Below are 21,903 nucleotides of genomic sequence, written 5' to 3'. Positions count from 1 at the left end.
ATAAAACTGTCTTTGGCATGGGGCAGACTCCCTAAGCTTTTATTCATTCACCTCACTCAGATGTTAATAAATGCAAATCCCAGGTAAGATAAAGCAATCCTTACCTTATTGTAAGAATTCTATGTTCCAGAATGATACAAAATTGCTCAGATAACTAGACAAAATGTTAACGTGCATGCTAGGAAATGACCTGAGACAGTGTTTCCATATTCCCTTGGTGCTGGGCCATTGTTGGTATCTAGAGATTTTGACCAATGTCAGAGACACTCTAAGACAAAGTGAATAACATGAACCTTCCCTGTTTCTGTATGAATTTTTTAAAGACTGTTTGGGCACACACATATTCATTCAGGTTCAGGCTTCAATACCCTACCCTAACCTACCCACCAAATACTTTAGCCTTTGGATAATAAGTACTGGTCTCCATTTAAAACCAGAAAATTCTTTCCAAAGATCCTCACAGCTGAAGGTGAGTGAAGCTGAGCAGACAAGTTGATTGAAGTCCATATTACTCTACACTATGAAGAGTGCTGCTTTCTGAGTCAAATGGGTGCTAGCCATGGTCTGGCTTCCTCTAGAACTAGTTGTAATTTCTTTCAGGCCATGACTATGAAGATTAGGAATTCTTTTCACCAGTAGCTGAAATCTGTGTAGTGAATCACTCTTGAGTTTAAAATGCTAAGCTGCCCCACCCCACACACAACAAGCAAAATGCCTCATGACAGAATGAAGTGCTGTCAGCTTATTGTACAACAGTTATAAAATATACACAGTGACCATCTCAGTATCTTGGTGATAAACTCCACAAAATCAAATTTATTTCAGTATTACAAGTTTTAATCAAAACTGTCAGACATCAGGACTAAAGAAAATGTTTTGCTGCCAAAGTGACCTTATTGTTTTCACCAGTTCTCTTTGAATTTGATTTCATATGTAAGTATGGAGAAATAAATTTCTTTAATAACAATTCTTTTCCTTCTACCAGGAAAGGTTTCTGCTTTACATTATCTTAAATTCATTCAATTACAGAAAATTCATGTTTAAGAGGTTTGTGCTATTATCAACTTATCAGTGTATTTTGCTACCATCTGTGGCTCCTTTGGGGTGCATCAAGCATGTTTCTTGTGCAGAAGTAATGTTCCTTGAACAGAAAATCCGAGTGTACACACTGCCAATGCACTCATCGGAGTATGATAGGATAGTAACTGCTTTCAGGTAACTGATGTGGGTGGCGAGATAGAGTGATTATGATAGGTTTAATAAGAAAATTATTCATCAGATGTGTGTGTGTGTGTGTGTGTGTGTGTACAGAGAGAGAGAGAGAGAGAGAGAGAGAGAGAGAGAGAGAGAGATCTTAAGAGTTTTTTTCTTTTTCTTTCTAATGAAACACTTCACTACTAACAAAGATAGCTTGAGCATTGAAACCAGAAATTTATTTAGCCTCTCACCACATCTTCAATGAATAAATGTTTCACCTTTCCTTGATTTTAGTCTCCCATGTTTCAAATACTTTAATCAATAGGAATCAACTCTCCTTATTCCATATTTGGAAACTGAGATTATCTCAGCCACATGAATGCTGAGAATAGATTTGCAGCAACATACGCTTTAAGAATTGTTCTGTCTAATTTGTCAAATAACACTTATTTGTTCATAGTAATAGTATAAAATTAAACAGTTCTTTGTTTCATTTGTCAAATAACACTTATTACCTAACAACCGAAGAGTATAATTTTTGTAGGAAATTGCTAAGTGTCTAACTGGCATTTTATGTTTGCTTCTGGCTTGAATTCAGAAACCACTTGTACCTTTTATTTTAGATAAATGGAGTGTCCTTCCACTGTAAGGATGGCAATGCAGCCTTTTATTGCTCTGCTATTTGGACCATTTGCTTCTTTGACCCCTGACTCGAGTATTAAAGGCTTAGAAACAGCAGACAATGAGTTTTTGAAAATTGTTATCACAGATGTAAACCTGGCCCTGTGCCTTCACTAACTTCAATCTGCCAGCTTCAAGGCATGGACCTCTGTCTACTGCCTACCTTCTACTTGGTGTGCCTTCGTATTATATCATCTTTAAGCTTGATTTGATTAGCATATTCAACACAAGGTAATGATTTGTATACTTGTCATGGTGGTGCCTTGCATATCCTCTACTGACCTTTATTAACTAGATTTAAATTTAAAACTAAAACCGATGTCTAGACTTTGGAAGATTCAGTAGTGAACTCTGTGCTACTGTCTGATACATGCTCCTATCCTCACCATGAAAACTAGAATGACCAATATTTTAGGTGTGGCAACTGCAGATTCACATGCTTAGTCAAGGACTTTATCACCTCCTCACAGCTCACTATGGACTCTGTACCCCATCTATGCCAATGTCTTGTCTCTTCTCTTTGCATTCCTGTTATGAAATGCCTATGGGTGGCATGGGTCCTGCCTTCCATCATTTTGTGCTAGAAGAAGAGAAGTTAATTTTAAACTAACCTAAACAAATATTTGCAGCATAAATGTTATAAAATCAAAGTTTACTGCCTTGTAGGATAATCTGAGATTCCTTCAACCTATATCCTGCTAGCCTCCAGCTCTTTCATGATGTTACAAAGGAAGTTGTACCAAATGGAATTTCAAGCAGATATGAGTACATAACCTACACACCATGCCCAGGTGCCCTGCTTAACACCTATGAGTATAAAGAGGTCCAGCATGAACCTATGATAATGTTTGTGCTATGATTCCCTATACCTAAATTAGGTATAATTTAAAAAGATCTTGAGCTAAGAAAAAGTGTCCAGTTTTAATCCTTTATAATTTTGTACCCTTTGGTTTTATTATTTATATTCTAGTTTAAATACAACTGGTCTTTATTCAACCTTGTAACTGACTATAAACGTTAACATAAACATGGCTATATGAAAAATACAGTGACATAAAATTTAATTCTATAGTGAAACAACACTCTTAAAATAATATAGATAGCAGTTGCAGACTGTTTTCTATTTACCAAGCTTTATTCCATGTACTTGATATCAGTTGTATTTTTCAGTAACTCTATGAGATGAGATACATTTAAGCTCTTTTGGCATCTAGAGAGGCCAAACCAGAAAGGAATTAGCTGAGTAATAACGGGAGAGAAAGATTCGAAACCAAATCTATCTGGTGGCTTCCTTATCTCAGAACTCATAACCTATGGAATCTACACATGTTCAGAGGGTGCTGATTGGAAAAACCTTCTGCCAGTCAGCAGCAGCTGCATTCCACCAATCAGCAGCAGCTGCATCCCACCAGTCAGCAGCAGCTGCATCCCACCAATCCAATCAGCAGCAGCTGCATCCCACCAATCCAATCAGCAGCAGCTGCATCCCACCAATCCAATCAGCAGCAGTGCATCCCACCAATCAGCAGCAGCTGCACTCCACCAATCAGCAGCAGCTGCATCCCACCAATCAGCAGCAGCTGCATTCCACCAATCCAATCAGCAGCAGCTGCATCCCACCAATCCAATCAGCAGCAGTGCATTCCACCAATCAGCAGCAGCTGCACTCCACCAATCAGCAGCAGCTGCGCTGCAGAGCACTACATACAACTAAGCTTCAGTAAACAAGTGCTACCTCCAGGCTTCCTATCACAATTTACATCTTCTGAAAAAAGTCACCTGCTCTTTGGATCCTGTGGCTTTTCTCTTTGCCTTGTATCTTTAAAGCCCACCCAGCCATGCTTTTGCTTTTCTTTGCTAGAACACCCACTTTCATCCTTTTACCAATTCACACTTATCTATCCCTTCATCCATTAGGTCAGTAAGCATCAGTTAGCTGCTACCACTAGATTCAGGATGAGTCTCACAAACCCTTCTCATCCTTTACAGCCCAGTCCTAGCTATTTTGTAAAGAGTGGTTTCAATAGTTTCTTATGCTGAAATCTTTAATTAAGCAAAACACAAAATTATCATTTCTTGGTATATTTTACATTGATTTTTTTCTCTCAAGCTAAATATTTAGCATCTTAGGGGAATGTTATGTTACCTCACTGTCTCCTTAAAAACTTGCCATGTATTATAGCAACATACACAGAGAAAAATCTTTAAGAAATGTCCACTGCCTGATTGGTCCATGTTGGTGATAACAATCATGCTTAAAAATGTTACTTGTAGATGGTGCGTTGAGAACTTTCTGGGATGCAGTTGTTGATTATTTTAGGTAAAGTTCCCTAAGCCAGAAACTCTTCCTTCTGTAAGATGTTTCAGCTCAGTTCTGAGTATCATTTTGAAATCAAAAAAGGTTAATAAAAAATGATTCGTTTCTTTTTAGTTTGGACTTCTGACTGTGTGATTACACCCTCCTTGTATCTGTCATTTTTCTTTCATGTGCTTATTCACTAAAGCCCTTCTTCCCCATCTAGCTTCAGCTCTAAAATGTCGACACAGCTCTATGTTTTTTCATACTCAGTGTACTGTTTAGAAGTTTGTAGCACTAAATATATCTATTTAATTTCATGGCCAGTTCATCATCTTATATTTTGAAAAGGAATGAGCCAGTAGTTGAACAAGTATATTTTATAATCAATGTTCAGTAGCCTGTATCTAACTGCTCTTCTGAAATCTTTAAAGCACAATTTTGACTCTGTACTTACAGTTCAGTTCTGTTAGTCAGATTTCTCAGTTATGTCTTACTGATCAAATCAGAAGCTTATCTGTCCACTATAAAACTAGTCTCTGTTTTCAAATATTAGAAGGCTCTCTATTTTATACTCATGCATCCACTCCAAATAGATTTTCAAGTGTTCCAAGATCCAATACAAAAGATATTTAAGCTGAACATATTCTCTCTAGACCACCAGCTTAGTTCTAGATTGCATCAAAAATGTGGCATTAATTGGTGTCTTTATCTCTGAAGGATTTTAAAAAGAAGACTTTAACCTGAGAGCTGCCACTAGATATTGAGGGTTAGAAATTTTCATGGTCATATTTAACTCCCTTCCTCCAGCCTTTGACATCATAGTTCTTAAATATCCTGTCTGTTCCATCTCTATAGTCCTTGCCCATAATACAGCTCTCTCCCTCTCTGTCTCTCTCCCCACCCCATCTCTTTCTGATGTCATTAGCTTATATTTTGAAAACCAAATTCTGAGTATAATTACACTCTGACTCTTTGTCACACTGTTCTGAAACAAAACCTGGTGCATGATGCATTCCATTCTTTGCCCACACTTAGCTCTTTAAGCTTCTTTGGGTTGATGAATCTACACCAAGGTCACTAGCAACTCTCTCTCCTTGAAAGCCAGATAAACTGGTCTCAAAACTTTTCTTTTGAAGTTTGGTGAAGCATTTAACTTGTGATACATTTCAAACGCCCTGTCCTGATTTTTTTCTGTTGTCTCTATTTAGAGGTTTTCTTTTGTCTGTCCTTCTATCCTTCATCTTCAATGCCTCGAGTCTAATTTCAGGAGGTTTTTGAGAGTTTCTGGATGACCTTCTATTGGTAGAAGTGGGATATTGCAATCAACCGCCATCACTGTGTTAGGTTCAACTTTTAATTCTCTATTTCATCTGTAGTGATGACTTATTAAAATAAATAAAATACTGTATCTTGTTTCCCTTTATCTTCCAGCATCAATGAGTAATTTTGACTTTATTTTTTAACTTTCTTCTTTTAATAACAGTATATGTACTATATAGAAAGCCAACTACATGTTTAACAAATGTATGAATAAAATAAGACTTAGAAAAATAAACTACGGAGTACTACTTAGAAGTAAAAAACAATGATATCATGAAATTTTCAGGCAAATGGATGGATCTAGAAAATATCATCTTGAGTGATGTAACCCAGACTCAGGAGGACAAACATAGTATTTCCTCACTCATTAGTGGATACTAAATGGGAGGGAAGGGATGGCCAGACTGCAACCCACAACTCCAGAGAAGCTAGCTAACAGGAAAAGACCCTAGGAGGGACACATGGATGATCCTGTGAAGAAGAAGTGGATGAGATATACATGAGTGGAGGATGAGAACATAGGGAAATGGGAGGGTCAAGCTGGAACAGGGACAGAGTGGGAGGGCAGGGAGGAAGATACTATGATAGATGAGGACATCATGGGAATAGGAAGAGGCAGGGTGCTGGGGAGGCTCTCAGGAATCCACAAGGTTGATGCCACCTTGATCTGCTAGCAGTGGTCCAGAGGGTGCCTGGACCAGTCTACTCTGGTGACCAGCCTAACAAATAACCTAACTGTCATCATATAGCCTTTGTCCAGTGAGAGATGGAGGTAGATATAGAGATCCACAGACAGGCACCAGGCTGAGCTCCAGGAATCCAATTGATGAGAGAGAGGAGAGATACTGTAGGCGAGGGACATCAAGATCATGATGGGAGGACGTGCAGAGATGACTGGCCACACTAGTGGAAGCCCATGAACTGTGGACTGGTGGCTGTGGAGCCCCCATGGGACTGGACTAGGCCCTCTGGATATGGAAGACAGTTGTTTGGCTGAAACTGTTCGGGGGGCATCCAGGCAGGGGGATCAGGATCTGTCCCTGGTCTATGGGTAGGCTTCTGGAATCCGGTGTCTGTGGTGTGACACCTTGCACAACCTTGGTGCAGTGGGAAGGGGCTTGGACCTGCCTAGGCTCAATGTGCTGAGCTTTGCTGACTCCCCATGGGAGACCTTGATTTGAGGGATGTGGGTATGTGAGGTGGCTTGGGAAAGAGGGCTGGTGGATGGGAGGAGGGGGGTCTGTGGATAGCCCATGGAGTGAGTAGAAAATTTAATAAAGAAAAATGAAAAAAAAGAAACCATGCTTTCTTAAAAGTATTTATAAGAAGAAAAATCAAGTCAACATTATGCTCATTAAACACTCATTACATGGTAGAGATATGTTGGATTATATTATTATGACCTGTCCTTCTTCATAAAATGAGGGCATAGATATTACCCACATTTCAAAGGGTAGAAAATTGAGGTTTAGGGTTAAGCATTTGCCTGATATCATATAGCTGATAAATTACACAGCTATAATTTGTCTTTCAAATGATGCACAGCCCTTGTTCGGTCCACTAAAACACACAGCAAAGTTTTAAAGTATCTAGATATCTGAGAAGCATGAGACTTCTCTTTGATGCCATCATTGGTTTTGTATAATAGTTATTAATGTGTCATTAGATCTAGCATATTTTTAATTTATGATTGTAAGGACCTTGAGGGGGAAGCATTTGCTTTTCCAATATAAATATTTTCAGATATTTTCACTCCTGAGAGGATAATTACTCTGTATAGCATTAATTATAGGAAATATTAATTGTACATAATATGGGCCATAGATAAAATTTGGAAGGAGGTTTTTTTGGGGGATATTCTTGGGTTTTGGCTGTTTATATGGCTTAAATCATAACATGAAACCTACTCCAAATAGATTTCAAATTTCTTTATACTCATATCTAGATACTTGTCCAGTAGCTCTTAATGTATGGTATTTTTCCATAATTCTTAAGGTCTTTGGAAATGATTTCTGATGTTTAAAGAGTAAAAAACATTGCTTTATGTGATTTTTGAGAGTGCTATAGACTTATAAAGTATTTTCTTGACCTACATTATAAAATGTACAGGTTATTCTAATTGGAAACTTAAGATATCTATATTAAACAATGGTTTGAATACCAATACCTGCCAATATCATCCAATACATCAATGCTATTTTTCATAGATTACACTTAGGAGAAAGGACTGAGGACTAAAATGAATTATCAGACTCAGTAAAGTACTGAGGTACTTTTTCTTTACTCTTAAATCTTCATTCTTAAGATTCCCTGGAAAACTAGAGGTTATGATACTCTCATGAAGAACACCCATTAAAAATAAATCAATTCCATTGGGTTCTCGTTGGCCAACACAGATGGTAAAGGAAATTGATGAGGTCAGTGTACCTCAGCATACCTTGGCTACAATAATGTGTAAAGTGCACCAGTGTGGATTCTCTAGTTTAGAACAAATGGCCTCATTATTTCCATCAATTCTGTTAAGAACAAAAACATATCTTTGAAGAAGCCACTTGACGTTTGTGTTTAAAGCGTGTGGTCTCGGTTAAATACAGTCACACCGCCATCCTTTTCTGTATGCAGTTTGGACAAATGGAGTTGCTCTCGCTTGACTTTCTCTACAAGGAGCAGTGTGTTCCACAAGTGTAGGAGCCCCATCTCCTCAGAGGATTTAGACAAAACTAGCTCTTCTAGTGATAAATATATTTTGTTCTCTCTCAGTAAATCTGTCTTCTACATATAGTGTGACCTGGGGTATGAATCAGCAGTGGAGTGAATGCTTAACATGTTAGAGGGCCTAGGTTCAAGCTCCACCATTGCTAAATAAATAAGTTAATTAGTAAGTAAACAAATACCAGAACTGACTTCAAAAAGGCAAATAAATAGAAATATATGAGCTTACTTTCTTCCTTAGAAAGACATGGAATAAACATCTTCAGGAATGTTCCCAGCTAAGACTCGTAGCAATGGTGGAGAGGGTGCCTGAACTAGCCTTCCCCTATACTCTGGTGACTACCCTAACTGTTATCATAGAACCTACATCCAGTGACTTTTGGGAGCAGATGCAGAGACCCAGAGGCAAGCACTTGGCCAAGCTCCTGGAGTTCAGTTGAAGAGAGGGAGGAGGGACTATAGGAGCAAGGGGGGGGGGCGGTCAAGATCATGATGGGAAAACCACAGAGACAACTGACCCAAGCTAGTGGAAGCTCATGGACTCTGGAATGACAGCTGGAGAGCCTGCATAGGTCCAAACTAGGCCCTCTGAATGTGGGAGGCAGTTGTGTGGATTGATCTGCTAGTGAGGCATTTGGCAATGGGACCAGGACCTATCCCAGGTACATGAACTGGCTTTTTAGAGCCCATTTCCTGTGGTAGGGAATGGCCTTACTCAGCCTTGATGCAGAGGGGAGGGGCTTAGTCCTGCCCCAACTTGGGTATGCCAGACTGCATTGACTACCCCCTAAAGGAATGAATGGGGGGGGGAAGGTGGGGGAACGGGAGAAGGGGAGGGAGGGGGAACAGTGGTTGGTATGCAAAATAGAAAAAAATTGTACCATGATATACCTGATATAATTAATATCTTTTAAATAATCAAAGAAACAGTTTTAAGAGAACTGTTTGTATTCAGTTTGATGCAGGTTACCATACCAAACTCATGATTATTGCTTTTATCAAGTGTTATAACAGTTGTTAGGTTTCTTTTTTAAATCAGCTCATTATTCATGATGGATGTCTTTCTTACTTTTGCTTTTAATACCATGTTTCTTTGATCACATGTATAACCAAAGTCAGTAATGAAGAATTTAAGTATTTAATAAAACTTTAAAAGTATTTTCCCTGTAGGTAAGATTAATGCAACTTTTTAAAAATTACCTTCCTTCCTTTCAGATCCAAAACATTAGCAGAAATAATGAGCAAGAAAATGATTATGAAGAGGATGTTACCACATTTGCAACATGTTCACCCTGTAAGTTTTCTTCTAATCCATGAATACATATAGGTTTTATAGTATAGTGTATGAAACTCGAAAACAAGACTGAACAGAAAGTGTGGAAAGGTATTTTATCAACCAATGGATTTTTGAATAATATTGTGATAAAGATGATTTGCCTACATGGGCTAATTTAAACACCTTTTATAAAGTCAAGATTTAATAATCAAATAGGAGTTTATGAGCTCCCTACCCTGAAAAATTATACAAATCACATTGATATTCTTTTCTGGATATTTGAAAACTATGTTTCCAAATTTAATTTGTTCTTCAAAACACAATCACATTCTCTGTGGAACTGAGTTCTGTCAGCTGCAAAGTGGGAAGTTGAGGCAAGGATGTTTCTAAGCTCCTTCATGCCATAGCACATGTAATTCTTTTTTTTTTTTTTTTTTTTTTTTTGGTTTTTCGAGACAGGGTTTCTCTGCGTAGCTTTGCACCTTTCCTGGAGCTCACTTGGTAGCCCAGGCTGGCCTCGAACTCACAGAGATCCGCCTGGCTCTGCCTCCCGAGAGCTGGGATTAAAGGCGTGCGCCACCACCGCCCGGCCAGCACATGTAATTCTATGTCTAACATCTGAAGGTGAATTCAGTGTTCATACATGTGCAGGCCAGGTCCCATTAGCAGGCAATGGCTTGCTTACCATCTTCACCAGCATTTGTGATGGGCATCCCACCCTTCATTCGGAAAATCCTGATTCCTGCTATACCCAATGTCTCCACCTGTTGACTTCCCTCCACAGCCAGCGAAAATGCATTTTCTTTTTAAGTTAGTTCAAAATTCTTGAAGTTACTCTGGACTTTTGTCCTTTGTCTCCCACTATACATCCACTCCACTATAATACTATTCATTATACCTGCGAAATATTGCCAGCATTCAACTAGTTGTCATTGTTATTTATCCTAGAGAGAGAACGACTATGCCTCTGCTCAGGACATGTGCAGTTTCAGCTCCCTCCACACGTTCTTCCTCTCACATCCTCTTAACTCCCGTCCACACTCCATTCACATATCATAACCCCTGTTTTCAACATTTCTTCATTTCCCTTTGCTTGTGTCTTTCTCCACTGTGCTCAGCATCATTCAGCATTTTATTTCACTCATCTGCTTCTCCATTTATGGCTTGTACCCTTCATTTAAAATACTTGTCTTGGGAGATTAGGATTGTCTGTTCAGGTCCATATGGCTTAGAAGCGGTACATGATCAATGCTCAGTTGTACACTACTGACCACAAGCTTTTTGAATGACAGGCTGATAGGCAAATCAGACAAAATTCAATGCAAAGCTTACCAAGTATACTTTGATAAAATCCTTCAAACATTATCACAATATGCACATGAGTACTACATATTAAATTATATTAAATACTACATATTAATAAACTGATTAAAAAGGCTATAGGTTATTTATTTTATCACCTTAATAATAAAAGGTTATGATAAAGTTCATTATTAATACTTACCACACATCTATCATAATATTCCACCCTCTGAAGGCCTGCCAACAAGAGAACATTATTGCAGTTTCTTGTAAAGAAAAATCTCATCTCTACAGCTGAAACTGAGAGCTCTCTCAGCTGTGAGACCGTGATTGGGCTCAGCCACCAGTTTTTATGGGGCTCGGTGAGGTCAAGGCACCCCAGTCAGCATCACAATAATGACTGGGCATGCTGAACCCTCTGCCTACTAACTCTAACTTAACTTGCCAGGGCTGGATCCACCTGCCAAGCACCTGGAATGTCTGTTTTTTGTCAGTGTCAAGAAACACTGATTGTAGAACTAAAGCGCTAGTGTGCAATTTCCCATCCTTGAATGCAATTCTAGGCTGATGACTGTTTTTCTTAGACAAAATAGTCAATCTTCAGGTACTTACGGCTGAGCAATAATCCCCTTCCAGTTGCTCCGTCATCTACTCCATCAGCATTTCCAGGGATCACTTTACTCTAGGGCCAGTGTTGAGGTATGAGAAATAGAAAACTGAATGAGACCTCTGGAGAAAAATCACACACAGACAACACACCATACACATATACTACCCCTATACCTATATACATCACACACACACACACACACACACACACACACACACACACACACACACCACACTTACACTCCCCCTACACACATACCCTACATACACCACATATACATACAATATACAGCACACATGCACCACACACATCACACATACAAAACATACCATACACATACACCCTCCCACACATACACCTATATATACCACATACAAACACACAAAATACCACATACACCACACATGCACAACATACCTCACACATATCTCACACATACACACACACACACACACACACACACACACACACATGTATACCGCATACACATATATTCCCCCCATACACATACCCCATATATACCCCACACCACACATACAGATACTCTGCACACACTCAGCACAGCACATACATATACACAGAAGTCTGCTTGCTTATCCCAGACTAGTATTAATAGAATCTGAGTTCAGTTCTAGAAGCAAACACTGTGTCTCTCTTCTTCCTCGTGTGAAAGAAAAGACTGTACAGGGCACCATCACAGACATACTTTTTTATGGGCCTCATTTTTGTCACACTGCTGAAAGTTTTCTACTGTGTGACTTCATTTTTCAAAGCGACAAAGAACAAGTGTCTCCTTCCCCACAGTTTCATTTGATATTTAAAGCTATATTTTAACAAAATTTGAAAACAAATCTTTTTCATTGAAAATGATAAGACACATTCCATCTGTTTGAAAGATCAAAAAGAATATGTCTTTCATTTTCATTTTTAAAAAGAAAACATTGTATAAATTGTTTTACAGATGTGAAATTATTGCCACTTAATGTTTTTGTGCTATTCCTGGGTGGTTAGAGTATTATTGTATAATATAAAAGTATATGTTGTGTGCTTCTTAGACCATAGGGACATTGACTCAATTATTTGGTTAAATATCAAAACAGAATGCATTTTATCATTAGGTATGCTTTCTCCAGGGGGAAAAAAAGGCATTTTACCAAGTATCATTTTCAAAAATTAATGAAGTCCCCATAATAATCTATGGTTGTTAATTATATAAGTTATTGCAATGCCTATTATCAGCCCTAAGTAATATGTATAATAAATATGTGGAAATGCAAAGTAAAGGCGCAGATTCGTTTTCAGCAGTTTCTCCACAGAATCAAAATGTCTGTATGTGGCTGTGTCATGTACACAGGAAACAAGATGAGATGGAGCTTTGAGACTCACTAGGGAAAGCAAAGCTATGCAGTGGGCAGCTTTTCACTACATAGCAGGTCACAAAAGCTTAACTGTACTACAACTTCTGTGCAAATTTTCAAAATGCCTCCAATGTGTGTAAGTGAAACTGCTCAATCTTCATCATAAATAGCCACACAGTCCCCAGCATTTCATCACGAACTCAGGAGGACACACAGACGGAGCACAGACACATCTGAGGAACCTGAAAGGGCTGGGGACACAGAGGAGCAAGAGCCAGGTGCTGAGTCAAGATCCAGCCTGCCAGAGGTCGAGGGCGAAAGCTCTGAGAACCAGTATGACGATTTGTATGTGTTCATTCCCGGAATTGATACAGAAAGCAACTCACAGGAGCCTCTTCCATACTGCAGACCTCCTCCGCCTCCACCCCGATCAGGGACTGCTGCTTCCCAACTAGAAAGACCTCACTTCACCTCACAAGGTAAGCTTATAGGTGGTGGTGCAAAGAAACAATTTGTTCCAAGGCTTCTACAGAGCATATGGTACAATGTTGAATCTGTGGAGACACGATCGGATTCCAAAACCAAGGTGACTCTCTGATCTTTAACTGAAGCTAAGGGAAGAAAGCAAGATAATCTATTTACTCTTTCTCTCTGATCCCTTTCCCCAAAATTAAATGCCCTTGCAAAGCTGGAGGAATGTGAATACGATAAATACTACTACTAAAATAACCATAATGATTTGGAAAGAATCTGTCATGATGTACATAAAATAAACTTTGTACGTTCTGTGGGAAAGTTCAATGTTCTGGCAGAAGGATGGCTGTTGGGGGTAATTTAGAAATGAGCATGGGCACTTCACTCACCTGGTGCTTGGTCTTCCTGGGAGCTAGGTCTCCTAGGATTTGTCCTTGGAGTTCTCCATGGCCTAAAAACTCTCAGCCCCAGGGTCATTGTCAACCACTTCATTTACCTATTTTGTGCTTAACCTCTCAAGTTGTAAACTATCCTCACAAAGAAAATTTCATAACAAAGACTAAAATACCAGTTTTTTCATCATATGCTATAAATAATATATTTTAGTTGTCAGATCCCAGAAGACTATCAAATGTATGAACACTACTTGAAACAGTGAATTTTGAAGTGGCTGGAAAGATGGCTCAGCAGTTAAGAGCACTTGCTGCTCTTGCAGAGGACCCAGGTTCAGTTCCCAGAACCGACATGATGGCTCACAACTGTCTGTCACTCTATTCCAAGGGATCTATCCTCGCCCCCTTCTGGCCTCTTTGTGCACTACACTTAGTACACATGCATACATGCAGGCAAATATTCATACATATGAAATAAAAAAAATTTCAAGTGAACTTTGAAACCACAAAATTTAACATTATTGCCCTTCAAGGCCTTGTTTTCTGGGAAGGCTCATGTTTATCGATATAAGCTACACTCAGGTTCTACAACACATTAGAAAACTAATCCTGGGAGATGCTTCTTTGGCTCATACAGCATGCATTCATTGCTCACCTATGCGCCAAGCTTTTCTGCACTCTTGAGTGAAGTCAGCACATAAAAATCTGTGGGAGTGCTGGGCGGTGGTGGTGCACGCCTTTAATCCCAGCACTCAGGAGGCAGAGCCAGGCGGATCTTTGTGAGTTCAAGGCCAGTCTGGTCTACAGAGCGAGATCCAGGAAAGGCGCAAAGCTATACAGAGAAACCCTGTCTCAAAAAAAACAAAAACAAAAAAAAAATCTGTGGGAGAAATAAACAGTCTAGCAGAAGACTAGCCACAAAATTCCACTCCATTTTTCAAATTTGAAAATTTTAAATAATAAAGATGGAAATATTATCTTGGGTCAGATTAAATATCTATACTATATAATGTTACATCATAATTTTATAATGTAAGTCTTCATATACAATGTTATCTAAGAAACCTAATACCACTATTTCATAAGTTTACCAAATACCTATGACCAAAATTATAATTTTAGCTAATATATCTCTTGAAACGTACCACACATAGGAGGCAAAGACCTCCCCCAAAAAACCACATTGATTTTATTTAAAAAGCATATTGTCAGCTGGTCTATAGAGTGAGATCCAGGACAGATACCAAAACAATACAGAGAGACCCTGTCTCAACATAACCAAAAAAAAGCATATTGTCATATTTGTTTGCTTAATGTTTTGTATATAATCTACAAAGTAAGGGGTTTCATTTTAATATACATGGTATACATATATACAATTATTTTTGTCATATTCATTCCCCCATACTTTCTTGTCCCCTTCTCACTAATCCTCTTCCTCTTGCCAATTGATCCCTTTTTTACTTTCATATCTTTTTTCTTATTCATCTTTTCACCCACAGCAATGAAAAATGAGAAGAGAAAAAGGCATTATTTGTCAAGATATTTTTATACATTTTCTTTTTTAGATTTATTGACGTTATGTTTATGAATGTTTAGTTGGCCTGAACAAATGTATTTGTGCTATGGCATGTCTGTTGGATCCCATGGGACTAGGATTAAGGATAGTTGTAAGCCAATATATTGGTGCTGGTAATCAAACTCAGGTCCTCTGTAAGAGCAACAAGTACCCCTGGCCACTGAGCCCATTTGTCAAAATCTGTCCTTGAGTTATTAGAAAATGGGCATCAAATTCTACAAGTGAGACTTGCAGACATAATCATTGGATAAAGTACTAATAGACACCATTATGAAGCATCTTTCAACCTTCACAACAATCATAAGATTGAACTATCATTATGACCCATCTGCCACTCAGACACAAGGCCACAGAGCCTATGATTAGAAGATGCTACATACTTCTAGTGTTCTCCTTTCTATACACTTGTGCCTCATTATTTCAGCAGTTGAAGTGATTCGCTCATAGGAGTGATTCATTTAGTATTTATTAGTATACAACCTGGAGTGAGAAAACTTGGGCCCCACTCCTTAACTCAAAGCACAAGCTGATGCTTTGGAAGATAAAAAGTAAAATGTATGATTTCTAATGTGAGTCCAACTTTAGAAAGAGTTGGAAAGAGAGGTGGGTGGGGAACAGCTCAGGAAATGGGTTCATAAAAGTGAGACAGTTGACACATTTTGCTAAAAATGAAGTGCTGTAAAAGTCTTTCCCACACACTTAATCAGGTTTCACCCGGAGGCTGTCAGGGAAACAGAAGTCATGAAGTCGAAATCTCAAAGCCATATTATTCATGCAGAAAGAGGCAAGGCGTAATGATTTTAAAGCTGGTGCCAGGCATATAGGAAATTAACACTTGCTAGGTTAAACTTACCAGGAGAATATAGTTTAAGATGCCTTGGAAGAGCGTCCTGGTTACCCCTCCTAGAACTACCAAAAGCAATTCCTGAATATTCTTGTAAAAATACTCTTTGATGTGGTTCCATTAGTTGTTTTTCCTCTGAGTGTTTAAGTTTTTCCACTAAAATCCCAACTTCAATAATCATTATCAGATCCGCACTGTTCAACAGAATCAAGTTGAAAATGGGAGTAAACACTAATATCCATAGGGAAAGGCCTTCTCATCGGCCTAGTAGAGAGGTGCGGGTTATTTTTAATTTATTAACCAGAGTGTTTCATATGCTTGTCTGCTTAACAACTGCTACGAAGATGTCTTAGCATATTCTTACAAAGCAGGTAAATATTTTCCTGACTATGCGGTTGCATTCTAATCACACACCTAATCCTTAAGCCAGTGATTGCCCAGAATGTCCATTACATCAAGGTCTCCACTTTGGTGTCACATTTCTGAGTGAGGTTCATATTCACCTGTGAAAATCAAGAGTTGCACTTTTGAAAGTCAGTCTGTCATTGCTAGGACAGACAGCGGAAGCATGTATGTATGGCTGGTCCCTCCTGTCATTTTCAGGGAAATTAGGTTTTAGGTGAAATAATCAGTACAAGAAGTAGAAAAGGGAAGATATCTTACTGGGGAAAAACATTCGTGAGTTTTATGCTTAAAAACACCCCTTTCAAGGCATTTGGAGCTTGAGATATAGATTTATGACTCGTTTTCTTTTATCAAATATATATCTAAAATAATGTTTAAGAAATGATAATTTTTGAAAACATATATTATTTTCTTTGCAGAACTAGCAATTCTAAGCTGTATAAGTGAATCAAACAACCAACTTTTCTTTTTGAATTTTGATAGTCATATATTTTACTAGAGATGGGGCCCTTTTTCATATTGTCTCAATGGCATGTGAGTAAAGTGATTTGAGATGATATAGCAAATAAAAAGCAGCAAGAATATTGCATACAATATAATGTAAACCCAAACTAAATGTTTCCCAAGCAGGGAAAGTGGTGGAAGACCAAATGGAAAGAATTCAAAACTGGAGTGATCTCAGTGCGAGACAAGAGACAAGAGAGGAACCCAGCAAAGAAGAAAAGAGAGAAGATGAATCACAGAAAGAGGAGGAGGAAGAAAACCCATATGCATTTGCTGAGATTGATGACAATGAGTACGATCTGATACTGGCCAGTAAGAGCATAAAGAAAAGAACTGGAAATCGTTCTTTCATTATCAACAGACCTCCTGCTCCCACCCCCCGACCCACTCACATGCCTTTCAAAGAAGAAACAACGCCTTACATAGCCCAAGGTATGTCGTCTATGGATTTTTTTTTCAACTTTCAAATTGTGTGTTCGTGGATATTTTACCTGTATGCATGTCTACATAGACAGGTGGGTGCATACCAGTGCATGCCTGGTACCCACAGAGGCCAGAAGAGGGCACTGGTTGTCCTGGAAATAGAATTACAGAGAATTGTAAGCTACCATGTGGGTGCTGGTAATTGTACCTGGGTTCTTTGAAAGAGCTGCCACTGATTGGAACCACTGAGCCATGTTCCCAGCCCTTAGTATATGGTTTTGTGGTATGTTCCTTGGTTCATGGGAGAAATGGGATTGGGGGATGAGGTAAAAAATAAAGGGACTGGTGCCATAAAACTCTAAAGGCTGTAAGCATCTTTTCAAGTCACAGATAAGTTACATTGGCCCAACTTTAATATAATATTTTATTAATTCTTTGAGAATTTTATGCATGCATACAATATCATATTTACTCCCACTTCTTCCATATCCACTTCCTCCTCCCAGCTTTCAGTTTTTTAAAAAATAATATACATAGTCCAATTTATGCTGCCTATATACCCATGTGAGTGGAACCATCACTTGGAACAAGTTTTACCTACCAGGGCCATACCCTTAAAGAAAACTGAGTCTCCTGCTCCTTCCTAGAAGCCATTAGCTGTCAGTGGTTCCTTATTTAGGTGTGGGGTCTTCTGAGTCCTTCTTCCCTCCATGCTAGCATTTTGACTGCTGTGATGCTGTGCAGGTCTTGTACAAGCAGCCAAGGGTGCTGTGAGCTCATGCAGTCCAGGAGATACTGTTTTGTTCCAGTTCTTGCTCTTACAATCTTTCTGTTTCTTCTCCACAATGGTCCTTGAACCTTGAAGATTCAGAGGTGACATACATGTCCCATTTGTGGCTAAGCAGTCCACAGTAATTTAGTCTCTGCCTTTTGAGCAGTTGTGCATTTTTGTTTTAACTATACCATTCATTACACCAATAAACTTCTCTGACTAGGTAGGAGAGCTGGATTAATCTGTGAGTTGAAAGATGTGAACTTAGAGGGCAGTTTGATATTATGTCCATTTCGCAAAATAATAAAAGTAGGTTCATACATGGTGCTATAATCTCCCCAGCCATGGGTTCTTGGCCAGATTTACAGTACAAAGTAAACATTTCCTCCTGGGGAGTGGGCCTTACATACAAGCAGCAAACAGTTCCCTCCATAACAGCCATACTGTTATAGCACCCATGGGCATAGCTTCCCATGACCATCATTATTATAGTCCATAGGGTTAATACATATGTAAGACTCATGTTACCTTCCTGTACTATGAAATCTAGAGAGAAAATATCAGCTTCTTGGTGCAAATTAGATTTCTCCATTGTCCATGACCTAAGTGTGTAGTGTCTTCAACAACAGGGCCTTACCAGTTAGGGTAAGTCATGGTGGGCAATAAGAGCATTGGAAATAACATGTATTTGGGGGGGGCAGCTCTCTGGCATATCTGTGACCCAAGGGGTGGTATCTACTGATCTAGTAATGGGCTTTTTATTTACAACCTATGACTCCTGGGAGACCATAATTCACTGTGTAGGGTAACTACAGTTAAACTCTTCTATAAAATGTTTCCATATAGCTTTTCACTCTTTGTACTAGTTACCCCCCCTTCTCTGCCCTACCCTTCCATCTCTCTCCCCACTTAAAACTTTCTCCCCATTATTTCCACCATTTCTTTTTAAATTTAGGAAAATAATGAATAAAGGAATGGTGGAGGTGATATAAATACATCATTCTTATATTAAACTCTCAATTGAAAATTTAAAATAAATGAATAGAGAAATAATTAAAATTTTTGATCATTCTAATTCTTCATTAATAAAGATGGACTTAATTTAATAGCTCATATATAATTCTACAAAAGTCAATTAGAGTGAAAGAGAGTAGGAAATTTGGGTTATGGATTCAGAATGAGCAATTGGTGGCTGAAGAGATGGCTTAGTGTGCAAGCATGAAGATCCAAGTTCAAACCCCTGGTACAAAGTCAGACGTGGATATGCCTGCCAAGAATCCCAGCATTAGAAGGCTTTTTTCACACCTTGCCTAGTCCTCCCACTCAAGCAGTTCTACTAAATGGAATGTCATTTCATCCCACTATCCATTCATCAGGAGAACATCAATTTGCACCATTCTTGATTCTTGACAGAACAGAGTGGCCGCAGAATGTTGGCACACCTACAGTATAACATAGCCAAAGAGGAAGCTGTAAGGTGCAGAACTGAAGAAAACAGAGTAAAGAATCCAAATATATCATTTCAGAGACTAAACAAAGAAAAAAAAAAAACAGAGAGCTACAAGAAGCTATGTTGATATTGCAGGAAATACCTTTGTTTAGGATTTGAGCAAAGAATAACTTTGATATGTTAATTCTAATGTAGAAAAGGGTTCTATATATTTCTTTGGTTCTGGTAAAGTCAGAAGTTAAGGAAAATAGAATTTTTGTTAAAAAGTACAGTGTCTGGCACAAAGGAGAGTCTGTGGTCTACTGTGATACTAGGGCTATCAATAGGAGGAAACTTCTGTGAACTCTCACTCACATAGCAGCCCTGTGTGGTTTACATTGCAGGTCTAATTTCAGATGAGGGAGCTGATGCTAAGAGAGTCCCAATGCACTGCCCCAATGATGAAACTAGGAAGCAGTACTAGCAGCATGTGAGCACCTGCCTTTTTATTACCCATATCTGTAAACACTGAACCATGAGCTCCTTCCACCGATAAATTCACTTCATTTTCATGCATTCATATTTATTTCCTTCCTCTAACCTACAACATCCACAGCGGAAGAGATCAGCTTCTTCAGAATCTTCCTTCCCACCATTAAATACTTGTTTCCACATTCAATGATGAATACATAAACTGAGAGAATTTGATGAATATTAGCTGAATGAACCAATGGTAGAAGAGGCAAAATTCACATCTATATTGCTACAGTAGACTTCACTAAGAGTATGGAAGATAGAAGGCTAATATAGTCTTTGTACTATTTCTTTTTCTCCTGCCCTAAAACATCCAATATTTGAAGCAGTAATTTGCAGGGCAGAGTCCACACAAAACAGAACAAAGCTCCCAGATGACCATGTATTGTTCCTTTTTCTACATGCTGTAGATCACATATGGGAGAGAAGTTCTGCTCTGCATTCCATCATCCTCCACACACAGAAACGTAACTTAACAATTCAAAACTGAACTCATATCCATCCACTTTCTCAGAAGACATGTTTCTGATTCTGATTGTTGTGTGAAACACTCCCTAAGATTAAGAATGAACTGCAAGCCTGGCGGTAGTAGCACATGCCTTTAATCCTACCACTCAAGAGGCAGAGCCAGGAGGATCTCTGTGAGTTCAAGGCCAGCCTGGTCTCCAAAGTGAGTTCCAGGAAAGACATAAAGCAACACAGAGAAACCCTGTCTCGAAAAACCAAAAAAAAAAAAAAAAACAAACTGCAACAAAAAAGTTATTTTTTCTTTAAAGCATTTTTTTTTCTTAAATGGTCATCCTCTTCTCAGATATTCATGTTCTTAACACTTTCTTTTCCCTGTGATATTGGACAAGATCAGGTTCATTAGGCATCAAGAATATAGTGGGATTTTATAGATTACTATCTTTTAGTGACAGAATTCTTGATTTAGAACAAATCAAGGAAAGAAAATGGTGGTCAGTATGGCTCAGATAGACTGGTAGGAGAATTCCATCTTAGACCATGCACAGATGTGAACTCTTATTAGGGAAAGGTTTTAGCATCACTCAATCATTTTTCATTCTCCCCTCATACAATTACTAGGAAAATGATAGGACCAAGTCCATGTGGCTGATTTGGAGCAGAATACAATTCCCCTTTCAATTTGCAGTTGCTCCTGAGGTATCCTTGGCATTTTACAGTACAACAAAGTTGCATATATGACCTTCTTGAGGGCGTCTCAGCTACCAAGGCCCTAAATGTCAAGTACAACTCACTTGTTCGCCTAAAATTTCCACTTGCAGTTCACTTGTACTTGAAACTGATTTCATACAATGAATTGGAGGTGGGAGGGTCCTTGTGAAAACTCTTGGGAAAATTAATTCCCACGGTTATAAATGTGACAGGGTAGAGTGGCTTCAGGCTTCCTTAGTAAAGAAATATATTCAAGTGGGTCTTGTGGTGAGAGCCTTGCTGCCCGTTCTCTGCCTAGGTGACCTAGTCCAAACCATTTAGTTTCAGAACACCATATGCATGTCACAGGTGCTCTCAGAACGGAATGACATCATCATCTTTCTATATAAGGCTAGGGCCCCTGCCTTTCCGAGTGAAGCTCTTTATCTTTCTGTGAAAGGGTGCTGATCCAGCTCTACAAAGGAGCCATCATGATGACTGAGTATGTACTGTTCATTGAACAGAAGCAGTACTGCTGTGTAACCTGTGTTTAATGAATTGTTCTCCGTGTCCTCAGAGCAGAACACCATAGTCTCCTGGCTCATTCACAGAAACACTGAATGAAACCAGAGGACTT

The 21,903-nt window shown here is 38.8% G+C and overlaps 1 protein-coding gene across 4 annotated transcripts in view; it reads left to right on the top strand.

The window, feature by feature from the left end:
* Bank1 (B cell scaffold protein with ankyrin repeats 1) overlaps positions 1-21,903 on the top strand; it is a 248,059-nt gene that overhangs the window by 188,189 nt on the left and 37,967 nt on the right. For 3 of the 4 annotated variants that reach the window (XR_013052383.1, XM_076575036.1, XM_042279975.2), the window contains 3 exons: positions 9,425-9,503; positions 12,926-13,234; positions 17,077-17,385. Coding sequence is in view for 3 of the 4 variants with exons in the window: in XM_076575036.1 (XP_076431151.1) it covers positions 9,425-9,503; positions 12,926-13,234; positions 17,077-17,385 (697 nt within the window). In the remaining variant the exon portion in view is untranslated. The remainder of the gene's footprint in view (positions 1-9,424; positions 9,504-12,925; positions 13,235-17,076; positions 17,386-21,903) is intronic. The other variant, XM_042279976.2, reaches the window with a different exon arrangement.

Source organism: Peromyscus maniculatus, chromosome 6 (genome assembly GCF_049852395.1).
Source record: "Peromyscus maniculatus bairdii isolate BWxNUB_F1_BW_parent chromosome 6, HU_Pman_BW_mat_3.1, whole genome shotgun sequence".
NCBI lineage: Eukaryota > Metazoa > Chordata > Mammalia > Rodentia > Cricetidae > Peromyscus > Peromyscus maniculatus.
Note: the sequence above shows the minus strand (reverse complement) of the source record. Positions and strands in the feature narration are given on the sequence as shown.